This window comes from Melopsittacus undulatus, chromosome 18 (genome assembly GCF_012275295.1).
Source record: "Melopsittacus undulatus isolate bMelUnd1 chromosome 18, bMelUnd1.mat.Z, whole genome shotgun sequence".
NCBI lineage: Eukaryota > Metazoa > Chordata > Aves > Psittaciformes > Psittaculidae > Melopsittacus > Melopsittacus undulatus.
The window spans coordinates 508,162-520,165 of NC_047544.1; the positions used below are offsets into that span (position 1 = coordinate 508,162).

Below are 12,004 nucleotides of genomic sequence, written 5' to 3' on the forward strand. Positions count from 1 at the left end.
CGGAACTACAGCTCCCAGCATGCACCTGGAGGGGGCGGGAGGACGAGGGAGATGCGCGTTCTGATTGGCTGGCGGTGCCTCCCTTCCGCCGCGCTGATTGGTTGCGGTGGGGATTTGAGTGGTTGACGGTTGAGGCTCGGAAAGCGTGGGGGCGCTGTGGGTGGGCGGGGCTAGCGCAAGGCGCGTCCGCATCCTATTGGCTGTCCGCGGGCTGAGCCCCGCCCTTTCCTCACGGCCACGCCCCTGTGGCTGTGGTGAGGAGCGGGCGCCATTTTGGGGGTCTGCGCTGAGGGGAGAGGTTCAATGGCGTCAACTGAGAGGGGAGAGCTGAGAGCAGCTCCAGTGCCTAAAGGGGCTGCAGGAAAGCTGGAGAGGGGCTTGGGACAAGGGATGTAGGGACAGGCCAAGGGGAATGGCTTGAACCTGCCCAAGAGAGGGGAGACTGAGCTGAGCTCTGAGGCAGAAGCTGTTCCCTGTGAGGGTGCTGAGGCGCTGGCACAGGGTGCCCAGAGCAGCTGTGGCTGCCCCATCCCTGGCAGTGCTCAAGGGCAGGTTGGACACAGGGGCTTGGAGCAGCTGCTCCAGTGGAAGGGGTTGGGGTTGGAACTGGAGGAGCTTTAAGGTCCCTTCCAACCCAACCCAACCACTCAGTGATATCACAATCTCCGATACAGCAGCACCGAAGTGTTCCTCACTCCTCAGGTCTCACTGTGCCACAACCACCACCAGTGCAGTGTGAAACTGTCCCTAATGAAGTGCCTCAAGTAGGGAGGACACAGAACAAAGGCTGACAACAACTGCCTAACCAGGATGGGTCCAGTGACCCCATCATCCTGAGGACCAGGCGGGCAGGAGGACAGTGCCAACAGGCGACTCCAGCCACCCCATGCAGGCTGGGGATGTGATGATGCTGTTTGGCATCAGCAATGAGCACTCCATGAAACAAAGTGTTTGGAACGTTTTCTGCACTAAAACCCTGCAGCTCCAGCAGCTCTCACAGACTGATCCTCCCTGCTGCCCACGAAGCCAACCTGAACCTCCAGTGGAAGCAGCTGAAGGTCTCCACAGGTCTGATTTCACCCACTGGCTCTGGCAAGTAACAAGAGGAAGACAAAAGCCACACTCAAGTCCACTTAAGCCCAGTGGGGTTGGAACTGGAGGAGCTTTAAGGTCCCTTCCAACCCCAACCAGGTTGGGATCCAGCTGCACCATGAACCCTGCTCCTCCCCAGCCACCTCCAAGCTCCCCTTTGGGATCACTGCAGGGAGCAGAAGGTAGAGGGTTTGTGGCTGCTGACACACACACAGGGAGGGGGGACCAAGGGATGACAGCAGCTTCCCTGCCCTCGGAGGCAGTGATGGGGACCTGGGGCAGGCAGAGAGCAGCTCCTCCAGGCCCCACCATGGCCGCGGCCTGGCTGGGGCAGAGCCAGGCTCCCTGGGCACCTCTCCAGCGCCTGGCACCGGCCCCTGCGATCGGCAGGGCAGAGATAACGAAGGAGCAGCGTCCCTGGCACGGGCACGTCTGCCGCTTGGCACATGGCAGCGTGCTGCTGGCACCGGGGCCGGGCCGGGGGACCCAAGCAACGGGGTCCGGACCTCCAGGTCCCTCCCATGCCATGGGTCCATGCTGGCCATGAGCGGCTGTTACCGGTGCCACGGGTGCTCCATGACACACACGGTCCCGGTGTTGACCGGATCCCTTCGTGCCACCGGGGCTCGATCTGACCCGAGCTGACCCTGCCCCGCCGAGCCGATTCGGTCCGAGCCGTGACGTCACGCAGGGGGCGGGGCCTCACGGGGCCGCGCGGCGCGCTCCCTCCGCCGCCAGCAGCCGCCGCCGCCGCCGCCTCCCGGTGCCCCCCCCCCCGCCCCGAGGTGAGTGAACGCGCCCGGTCCTGCCCCCCCCCCCCCCCCGCACCCCCCCCTTCCCCCCCCACCCCCGCCCCACCGAGCCCGGCCCCCCCCGCCCCGCCCCGCCCCGCCCCGGTATTGTTGTGGCGGAGCCGCGGGGGAGGCGCTTTGTTCCTACCGGTACCGGCCTCCCCCGCCCCCCCCGCTGCGGCGGGGCCCGGACCCCCCTCCGTTAACGGGGATCCATCGTCCTCATCCGGTGCTTCCCCCCCCCACCGATTCCCCCCCCGTCGGTACCGGCCGCCCCCCCCCTCCCCTCCACGTAGGCCCCCCCTACCCCCCCCCACTGGAAGGCGCTGCCGTGGGCCCGTGTGTCCCGGTTCCCCCGTGGGGCAGCACCGGAGCTGGGGGCGGCCGGGACAGGACCTGCCCGTGCAGCCCGGCCGTGCCCTGCACCCTTGGCACCGCGGCCGTGCCTGGGGCTGTGCCCACAGTGCGCCGGCTGTGACCGTTACACCCTGATCCCGTGGCACTCTGCCTGTGACCGTTACACCCTCACTACGCCTGTAGCACCCCAGCTTTGGCTACGGCACCGCAGCTGTGCCCATGGCACCCTGACTCTGCCCATGGCACCCTGACTCTGACCATGGCACCCCAGTTATGCCTGTGGCACCCTGGCCATGCCTGTGGCATGCCCATGGCCCCCTGGCTGTGCCTTTGTCCCCAGAACCGTGCCTGTTGCACCCCAGCTGTGCCCATGGCACCCTCATCATGCCCATGGCACTATGACCGTGTCTTTGGTACCCCAACAATGCTCATCACAATCTGGCCATGCCCATGGCACTGTGGCTGTGCCAATGCCACCCGAACTGTGCCCATGGCACCCCATCCCCAGAGCCGTGCCTGTAGCGCCCCAGCCATGTCCATGGCACCCTGACCATGTCTGTGGCACCCCAACACTGCCCATCAAAACCTGGCCATGCCCATGGCACTGTGGCTGTGCCAATGGCACCCGAACTGTGCCCATGGCACCCTGGCATCCCCAGAGCCGTGCCTGTAGCACCCCAGCTGTGCCCATGGCACCCTCATCATGCCCATGGCACCCTGACCATGTCTGTGGCACCCCAACACTGCCCATCACAATCTGGCTATGCCCATGGCACTGTGGCTGTGCCAATGGCACCCAAACTGTGCCCATGGCACCCTGGCATCCCCAGGGCCATGCCCATGGCACCCTCAGTGTTCCTGTGGCACTCCAGCTGTGTCCATTGCACCCAGCTGTGACCATGACACCCCAGCCATACCCATGGCACCCTGCCCATGCCCATGGCACCCTCCCTGTTCCTGTGGCACTCCAGCTGTGTCCATTACACCCCAGCTTTGACTGTGACACCCCAGCCATACCCATGGCACCCTGCCCATGCCCATGGCACCGGCAGCCCCCTGCCCGCACCCCCTCCCTGTGCCGGGGCGTCCCCCATTCCCACGCCCATGGGGTCCCATTCCCGGCCCCCCACCCTCCCGGAAATCCTTCCCGAGCTGATGCAGGCTCCCCCCGAGCCCCCCCCCGCTTCCTGCTTCCCGACGGGCAGGGCAGAACAATTCCCAGCCGCATCCTGCCCAGCCTGGCCCGGGGCGGGGTTGGGGGGCACGGTGCTTACCCCCGGACACACCGGGGCAGGGCCGGGGGGGGGGGGGAACCGGATGGGCCCCGTTTCCTCCTCCGTGGACCCCCCTCCACCCCATTGCTCGTCACCACCGGAGGAGGGACCGTGATTGGAGGGGGGGGGCAGTGATTTGGGACCCGTTTGTGTGTGTCCCCCCCCGCGTGGGGCGCCCCCGCCTCGTGATGCGCGTTCCTCAATGGCCGCCTTGTCCCCGCGCTGCCCGCGTGACGCCCCGTTACCCTAACGGGGCCCGGCCGTGCCCGTGTGCCCCCCCCAGGCTCCGGCTCCCTGTCCCGGCCCTGCCCGCCATGGCCCCGCAATGGCTTCTGGCCCTCGCCTCGCTGCTGGCCCTCGCCACCGCTGCCACCGCTGCCACGGCACCGGGGTCCTCGTGGAGCGCCGTGCCCCGCAAGACCGTCCCGTATGCGGGTGAGTAACGGTGTATGGGGGGGGGGTGCTCCGGTCACCACGGTGGCACCCGCGGCTGTTGTCCCCATCCCAGCGTGGCAGAGCACTGGGGACCCCCCCGTGTTGTCCCCATCCCTGTGCCGTGTCCCTGTGCCATGCCAGCACCCTGAGGTGCCATCCTTTAGCCGTGCCAGCACCCTGTGTCCCTGTCCCCGTCCTGTGCCAGGACTATGTGTCCCCATCTGCTGTGTGCCCTGTCACTGTGCCATGCCAGCGCTGTTGTTGCTGTCTCTGTGCCATGCCCTGTGTCCCCATGCCCTATATGGTGGCAGTGCCCGGTGTCCTCTATCCGTGCACTGTGCCAGTGTCCCTGTGCCCATGACCTACATCTCTGTGCCATCCCCGCGCTTGACTCCTGTCCTTTCCTGTGCCATCCCCATGCTGTACCAGTGCCTTGTGTCTCCGTGCCATCCCCAGTGCCATCCCCATACGGTACCGTCCCTGTGCCATCCCCATGCAGTGCCATCCCCAATGCCATCCCCATGCCGTCCCCATACGGTGCCATCCCTGTGCTTGACTCCTGTCCTTTCCTATGCCATCCCCATGCTGTACCAGTGCCTTGTGTCCCTGTGCCAACCCCAATGCCATCCCCATCCTGTCCCCATACGGTGCCATCCCTGTGCCATCCCCGCGCTTGACTCCTGTCCTTTCCTGTGCCATCCCCATGCTGTACCAGTGCCTTGTGTCTCTGTGCCATCCCCATGCCATCCCCATATGGTACCATCCCTGTGCCATCCCATGCTGTCCCCATGCCATCCCCATGCCGTGCCATCCCACGTCCCCGTCCCCATCCAGAGGCCCCGGTGCCCCCCTCTCAATGGTCCCTTTCTGCAGTGCCGGTGCCGGGGGGGTCCGTGGGGCCCCTCCAAAGGCCGCAGTGTTCGTGCGGCTCCGCCAGCGCCTGCCCCGGTGACAAAGAGCCCTTTGTGCTCTGCAGGAGGGGGTCAGGGGGGGTTGTGGGTACCCGGCAGGGCTGGGGCTCACCCCCGTGTCCCCCCCTTTGTGCCCCCCCTCCCCACAGAGCTGCAGGACGTGGCCAAGCGCTTCTCGCAGGGGGGGGTCTCGCACTACCTGACGCTGACGCTGGACCCGGCTGAGGCTCTGCTCTATGTGGGGGCCAGGGAGGCCGTGTTTGCCGTGGCCACCGGCACCGTGGAGCTCAAGGCAGCGGTGAGGCCCCAGGCCCCCCCCGGGGGTGTTCCTGCAGGGTCTGGGGGGTGTTTGGAGCCCCCTGACCCCTTTTCTCCATCCCCAGATCTCCTGGGAAGCCCCCGTGGATAAGAAAGCCGAGTGCATCCAGAAGGGCAAGAACAACCAGGTTGGGGAGAGGGTGCTGTGGCTGTAGTGGGGGGGGGGGGGGTGGAAGGGTGACAGGGACCCTGCTGTGTCCCCCTTTAACCGCCTCCTGTCCCCCCCCCAGACCGACTGCTTCAACTACGTGCGGTTCCTGCAGAGCTACAACAGTTCCCATCTCTACGCCTGCGGCACCTACGCCTTCCAACCCAAGTGCACCTACATCGTGAGTGTGGCCATGGGGGGACCCCAGAACCTGTCACCCCCCTGGACACCCCCACCCGGCCTTGGGAGCATCACCAAGGGGTGTCCCTATCCCCAAAAGGGTGCTCCAGGGATGTCATTAAGGGGTTGCCTTGTTCCTCTGAGGGTGGTCTGGGGTGTCCCTTGACCCCCTGGAGCTTTGTTAGGGTGTTCTTGTCCCCATAATGGGTCTGTGCTCATCCCAGAAGGGCTGTCTGGGGGGGTATCCCTGCCCCATGAGCATCTCCCAGGGGTGCCCCTGTCCTGAGGAAGGTGCTCCATGGATGTCCCTGTCCCCAGGAGCATCATCCAAGGGTGTCCCTGTCCCCAAAAGGGTGCTCCAGGAGCATCCCTGTCCCCAGGGGCATGATTAAGGGGTGGCCTTGTTCCCATAGGGTGGTCCAGGGGTGTCTCCTGTCACCCTGGAGCATTGTTAGGGGTGTCCCTGTCTCTGTAATGGGCTATCCAGGGCTGTCTTTGTCCCAGAAAGGTTATCTTGGGAGTGTCCCTGTTCCAGGAGCATCACCCAGGGGTGTCCCTGTGCCCAGGAGCATCACTCAGCCATGTCCCTGTGCCCCAGAGGCTCAGCTGGGGGACCAGGGGTGGTCAGATCACCATGTCACCATGTCACCATGAACCAGGGTGGGTGTTGAACCCCCCACCCTCTCCTGTGCCCCACAGGAACTCTCTGGCTTCACCCTGGACCAAGTGGCTTTTGAGGACGGCAAAGGGAAGTGTCCCTACGACCCCACCAAGGGACACACCGGCCTCATCGTGGGTAGGTGGCACTGCTGGGGCCAGTGGGGGGGTCCCACCACAGCCCCTGTCACCTTCCTAACCCTGTTCCTCACAGACGGGGAGCTCTACTCAGCCACCTTCAACAACTTCCTGGGCACGGAGCCCGTCATCCTCCGCAACCTGGGGCCCCACTACTCCATGAAGACCGAGTATCTCACCTCCTGGTTGAACGGTAGAGCCGGGGGGACATGGTGGGGAGGACTGGGTGGACACCCCCAACCCACGGCACGGGGTTGATGTCCCTTTCCCCCCACAGAGCCCCACTTTGTGGCCTCAGCGTACGTGCAGGAGAGCGCGGCCAGCGCCACCGGTGACGATGACAAGGTTTACTTCTTCTTCAGCGAGCGCGCGGTGGAGTACGACTGTTATGCCGAGCAGGTGGTGGCCCGCGTGGCGCGGGTCTGCAAGGTACAGGGAGGGGACAGCAGGGCAGGGGATGGTGTCCTGGGGTGGCTACACCCTGTGGTGACACCGGTTGGGTGTGCAGGGGGACGTCGGTGGGGCCCGCACGCTGCAGAAGAAGTGGACAACGTTCCTGAAGGCTCGTTTGGTGTGTTCGGCCCCCGAGCAGCAGCTCCACTTCAACCGCCTGCAGGCTGTGTTCACCCTGCCCGGGGATGAGTGGCAGGACACCACCTTTTTTGGGGTCTTCCAGGCCCGCTGGTGAGTCCATGGGGAGGTGGCATCAACCCTGGAACTGGTGGTGGGTCCATGGGGAGGTGGCATCAACCCTGGAACTGGTGGTGGGTCCATAGGGAGGTGGTATCAGCCCCAGAACTGGTGGTGGGTCCATGGGGAGGTGGCATCAACCCTAGAACTGGTGGTGGGTCAATGGGGAGGTGGCATCAACCCCAGAACTGGTGGTGGGTCCATGGGGAGGTGGCATCAGCCCCAGAACTGGTGGTGGGTCCATGGGGAGGTGGCATCAACCCCGGAACTGGTGGCTCCTCTAAATCCTCCCCTGTTGCTTGCAGGGGGGACGTGGATGTCTCGGCCATTTGCCGGTACCACATCCTGGAGGTGAAGAAGGCATTTGAGGGCCCCTACAAGGAGTACCGGGAGCAGGCGCAGAAGTGGGGCCGGTACTCGGATGAGGTGCCGAGTCCCCGTCCTGGCGCGGTGAGTGCTGGTCCTGGCAGTGGGAAGGGGATGGGGTACGGATACAGTCCCTCAGTGACGGTGCCCTCGGTCCCACAGTGCATCACAGACTGGCACCGCCAGAACGGCTTCGCCAGCTCCCTGGAGCTGCCCGACAACACCCTCAACTTCGCCAAGAAGCACCCGCTGATGGATGAGCCCATCCTGCCGCACCGCGGCCGCCCGCTGCTGCTCAAGAAGGACTCCAACTTCACCCAGCTCGTGGTGGACAGAGTGGCTGGGCTGGACGGTGCCATCTACGAGGTGCTCTTCATCGGCACAGGTACGCGCCGGGCTGAGGGGAAGCCACCATGGGAAGCTCCCGGTGTGGGAATGTCCCTCACAGCACGCTGGGCCCCGCAGGTGATGGCTGGGTGCACAAGGCACTGAACCTGGGCACTCGCATCCATCTGGTTGAGGAGCTGCAGGTGTTTGAGCCAGCGCAGCCTGTGGAGAGCCTGGTGCTGGCTGGGCGCAAGGTGAGAGGTGCTCCGGGGCAGGGGATGGCATCCGGGTGTCACCTCTGGTGTCCCCTCACCCCTTCTCCTGCCCCTGCAGAAGCTGCTCTTCGCTGGCTCCCGCTTCCAGTTAGCCCAGTTGCCACTGGCCGATTGCAGCCGGTACCAGTCGTGCACTGACTGTGTCCTTGCCCGGGATCCCTACTGCGCCTGGAGCCGCAACGCCAGCCTCTGCGTGCGCACCGACGGCCTCAACGGGTACAGGGGGGTCCCTGTGGGGCTGGGGGGACACCTGCTGTGCCACAGGGACCCCCTTCACCTCCACCACCTCCTCCCGCAGGTCCCAACTGGTCCAGGATGTGCTGAGCTCCGACACCCGCGCCTGCACCCTGCCTCAGGTGGCCAAGCAAGGTGAGACCGCGGCAGTGCCATGTGGGGCTGGGGTCCTCCTGGCTTTGTGCCTCCCCATCTCACCCTGCACCGCTCTCCCACAGGCTCCATCACCCCCAAAAACGTGACGGTGGTGGCCGGCACTGACCTGGTGCTCACGTGCCGCCTGGGCTCCAACCTGGCAAAGGCACTGTGGACCTTCGAGGGCCGGGCGCTGCCGGCAGAGCAGGCACTGGTGCTGCATGACACCCGCCTGCGGGCGCTGGTGGTGCCGGGGGCCGGGGCTCAGCACAGCGGCACGTACCGGTGCTTCTCGGAGGAGCAGGGCGCCCGCCTGGGCGGGGAGGTGTACCGGGTGGTGGTGCTGGCCGGAGCCGGGGTGCCACTGGAGACGCGGGCGCCACTGGAGAGCCTGGGGCTGGTGTGGGTGGTGGCCGTGTGCCTGGGCGCGCTGTGCCTGGTGCTGGTGCTCGTGGTGTTCTCGCTGTGGCGGCGCCTGCGGGAGGAGCTGGGGAAAGGCACCAAAGCCATCGAGAGCACCCTGGTGTACCCCATTGAGCTGCCCAAGGAGCCCCCCAGCCCGCGCTTCGTCCCCAGCGCCGCGTCCGACTCGGATGAGAAGCTCTGGGACCCAGCCAGTTACTACTACTCGGATGGCTCGCTCAAAATCGTGCCGGGTCACGCCACGTGCCGCAACGGTGGCCCCCCCGGTGCCACCTCACCACCGAGCGCCATCCCTGGGCAGCCCCTTCACTCACCCACCCGCATCCACCTGGGTCCCCTGCGTGGTTCCTCCTCCAACGGCTACATCCGCCTGGCACTGGGTGCTGAGGAGCGGCCGCCCTGTGCCGACCTGGCCGAGGAGCTGCGGCGCAAGCTGCAGCAGCGCCAGCCCCTGCCCGACTCCAACCCTGAGGAGTCGTCGGTCTGAGCCGCCGGTGGCCGCCGAGCAGCCGTACCTACCTCAGGGGCACCCACTGCGGGGACCCCGGCACCGGCACCCACCATAGGGACCAGCGCCTGGGCACCAGCACCCCGCCTTGGGGCTGCAGTGTGGGCGCTGGTGCCCAGTGTAGGGATGCCGGTGCTGGTACCTGACTTGGGAACTGCCATGTTGGCACTCACCGTGGGGACGGGACTGTCACCAACAGTGCTGGGACCCGTCTTGGGCACTGCCAGCCCGGCACCCGCCTTGGGGCCGTGGCGCTGGCACCGTGACACCCGTCTTGGGCCACTGGAGCTGCTCTTGGTCACCACGTCCGCCTTCGGTACCGTGTCCCAAGCAAGGGACTGACCTTTGGGGACTGCCACCAGCCTTGGGGACCACCGGCCCCCCCGGGTGCCATGTCCCACCCGGGGCCGTGGCCATGGGATGATTTTTTGGGATGACTTAAGAACCGATCGGGTTTTTCTTCCTGAGAACTTTTCTAATGCCCCCCCCTCCCCCCATCTCACACCTCTCCCCCCCCCCCCCCCCAGGGCTTTGTACCCCTTTAGCCCTGGTTGTACATACCCCCCCCCCCGCCTGCCACCCCCTTGCACGCTGCCCGCTCGGGCCCCTTTTGTATAACCCCCCCACCCCCAGTGTAATTTATTTGTTACCAAAATATATTTATTTGCTGTAAATACGTGAGTATTTTTATATTAATAATAAAAAGGAGTAAAAAAATAAACCCCTCAGCATATCTTGAAAGCAAAGCCGGGGGGGTGGGGGGGTGGGACGGGGAGGGCTCTGGGCCCCCCCAGCCACTGAGCTCATGGAAAAAGGCCTCTCTCGGTGCTATAAAAGGGCATCGCGGTGCCGTTCCCAGGGCCGGGGGGGGGGGGAAGAGCAGAGGCTTGGCCCCATGCCCGTGTCCCGTCCCAGTGGCCCCCCCCCGGATGCCGGGGTCAGTGTGGGGTCCCCAAGGAGGTCCTGCCGGGAAGCGGGGCGGAAGCGGCACCCGGGGCCCTGGGGGGGGGGGGGTCAGCGGTGCCCGGGCCGTGGGAACCCGGGGGGGGGGACGGGACCCAGAGCCGCTATGGGAGCGGATGGGGGGGGCACAGCCCAGCCCTAGCGCGCCCCATAGCGGCGGAGCGAGCGCTCAAGAGCTCGGGGCGTGGCTTCGTTCGGCTTCCCCCGACTGCGCTCGGCTCTTTCCGGCTTCCCTCGGTTCCCTTCGGCTCTTTCCGGCTTCCCCCGTCTCCCTTCAGCCCTTCCCTCCGTTCCCTCCGGCTATTCCCGTCTCCCCTCAGCCCCCTTCACCTCCTGCCGCTTCCCCTCGGCTCCTTTCGGCTTCCCTCGGCCCTTTCCGGCTTCCCTCGGCTCCCCTCGGCCCTATCCGGCTTCCCTCGATTCCCTTCAGCCCTTCCCTCGGTTTCCTTCGGCCCTTTCCGGCTTCCCTCTGCTCCCTTCGGCTCTTCCCGTCTCCCCTCAGCCCCCTTCACCTCCTGCCTCTTCCCCTCGGCTCCTTTCGCCCTGTCCCTCGGATCTTTCCGGTTGTTCCCTCTTTCCCCCGGCTCCCTTCGGGCTCCCTTCGGCCGGGCCCGGGCCATGGCTGCGGGCCGCCGCTCGCCGCCGGGTCCCTGCTGCCCGTCGCGGGTGGCGGTGCCCAGCGCACACCAGAGCCTGCCCGAGATGGACTTCGAGCGGGGTCGGGTGTGGATCGGGACGGGGGTGCTGCGGGCAGGGCCATGCTCCGAGCCCGGTACCTGACCCGGTGCCCGCTGCCCGCAGGGATCTGGGCCGCGGCTCGGGACGGGGACGAGCCCCGAGTGCGGCAGCTGCTGGATCGGCGCGGGGAGCCCGGCCAGACCGACCTAGCGGGGTACACAGCGCTGGTACGGAGCGGGGAACACGGGGGGGGGGGGGGGGGGGGGGGGGGGCCGGCGGTACTAGCATCCCGACCGCTGTGCCCACCGCCCCGCTGCCCGCAGCACTACGCCAGCCGCAACGGGCACCTGGGGGTGTGCCGGCTGCTGCTGCAGCGCGGAGCCTGCTGCGACGCCCGCACACCCGGCGGGGCCACCCCGCTGCACCGCGCCAGCTTCTGCGGACACCTCGCCATCGCCCGGCTCCTGCTGGCCCACGGCGCTGACCCCGCTGCTGCCGACGGGGACGGCCGCACCAGCCTGCACAAGGTGGGGCGATCGGGGTGGGGGGGACGGGGGGGTCCCCGGTGCTGTCACCCACACCGTGTCACCCGCAGGCGGCCGAGCAGGGCCACCGGGAGCTGTGTGCGCTGCTCCTGCAGCACAGCCCGGCGCTGGCCGGCATCGCCGATGCCAAAGGACGGCGGCCGCGGGACTTGGCCCACCCGGCGGTGCGGGACCTGCTGGGTACCTGAGCGGGGACACAGGAGCCGCCGCGGGCCTCTCGCCGTGGATAAACAGCGCCGGCGGTACCCAACGCTGTGTCCGTGTCTCTGTCCCTGCGCCGGGCGGACCCCTCGGGGGTGTCCGGAGCCACTCTCAGCTCTTCCCTCCCGTCCCCCCGCAGCCCCACACGGGGAGAGGCAGCCACAACCGGCTGGTGCCGTGGGGCGGCTCGGTGGGGCCGTACCTGCGGCCCAAGGGGCGATGGCGGCCGCCGGCTGTCACCGGGCTCTTCCGTGTGGTAACTGCAGCGCCCGAGCCTCCGACAGAGCCTTGCCCAGCGCAGGTCCCCGCCCACCCCCTTCGGACAACCAATCAGCGGCCGGCTCTCCTCACATCGTTC

At 66.9% G+C, this 12,004-nt stretch overlaps 2 protein-coding genes across 2 annotated transcripts; both read left to right on the plus strand.

Moving 5' to 3' along the window:
• The first annotated feature begins 3,581 nt into the window (after positions 1-3,581).
• SEMA4C (semaphorin 4C) lies at positions 3,582-9,765 on the plus strand. The gene is made up of 14 exons (XM_034070529.1): positions 3,582-3,949; positions 5,010-5,158; positions 5,244-5,306; positions 5,409-5,507; positions 6,206-6,302; positions 6,378-6,494; positions 6,579-6,730; positions 6,810-6,985; positions 7,297-7,441; positions 7,520-7,742; positions 7,823-7,938; positions 8,018-8,175; positions 8,258-8,328; positions 8,412-9,765. Exons 1-14 carry the CDS (start codon positions 3,703-3,705, stop codon positions 9,236-9,238), a joined length of 2,640 nt encoding a protein of 879 aa, XP_033926420.1. The 5' UTR covers positions 3,582-3,702; the 3' UTR covers positions 9,239-9,765.
• An 849-nt stretch (positions 9,766-10,614) lies between these two features.
• On the plus strand, positions 10,615-11,695 carry ANKRD39 (ankyrin repeat domain 39). Its single transcript, XM_034070502.1, has 4 exons — positions 10,615-10,940; positions 11,024-11,127; positions 11,224-11,427; positions 11,496-11,695. Exons 1-4 carry the CDS (start codon positions 10,841-10,843, stop codon positions 11,631-11,633), a joined length of 546 nt encoding a protein of 181 aa, XP_033926393.1. The 5' UTR covers positions 10,615-10,840; the 3' UTR covers positions 11,634-11,695.
• The last annotated feature ends 309 nt before the right edge of the window (positions 11,696-12,004 follow it).

Coding starts and splice junctions, on each gene's coding strand:
- SEMA4C (XM_034070529.1), top strand. CDS start 3,703: ATGCGCGTTCCTCAATGGCCGCCTTGTCCCCGCGCTGCCCGCGTGACG. Junction 3,950..5,009: donor CAAGACCGTCCCGTATGCGG/GTGAGTAACGGT, acceptor CCCTCCCCACAG/AGCTGCAGGACGTGGCCAAG. Junction 8,329..8,411: donor GCCTCAGGTGGCCAAGCAAG/GTGAGACCGCGG, acceptor GCTCTCCCACAG/GCTCCATCACCCCCAAAAAC.
- ANKRD39 (XM_034070502.1), top strand. CDS start 10,841: ATGGCTGCGGGCCGCCGCTCGCCGCCGGGTCCCTGCTGCCCGTCGCGG. Junction 11,128..11,223: donor TAGCGGGGTACACAGCGCTG/GTACGGAGCGGG, acceptor CGCTGCCCGCAG/CACTACGCCAGCCGCAACGG. Junction 11,428..11,495: donor GCCGCACCAGCCTGCACAAG/GTGGGGCGATCG, acceptor TGTCACCCGCAG/GCGGCCGAGCAGGGCCACCG.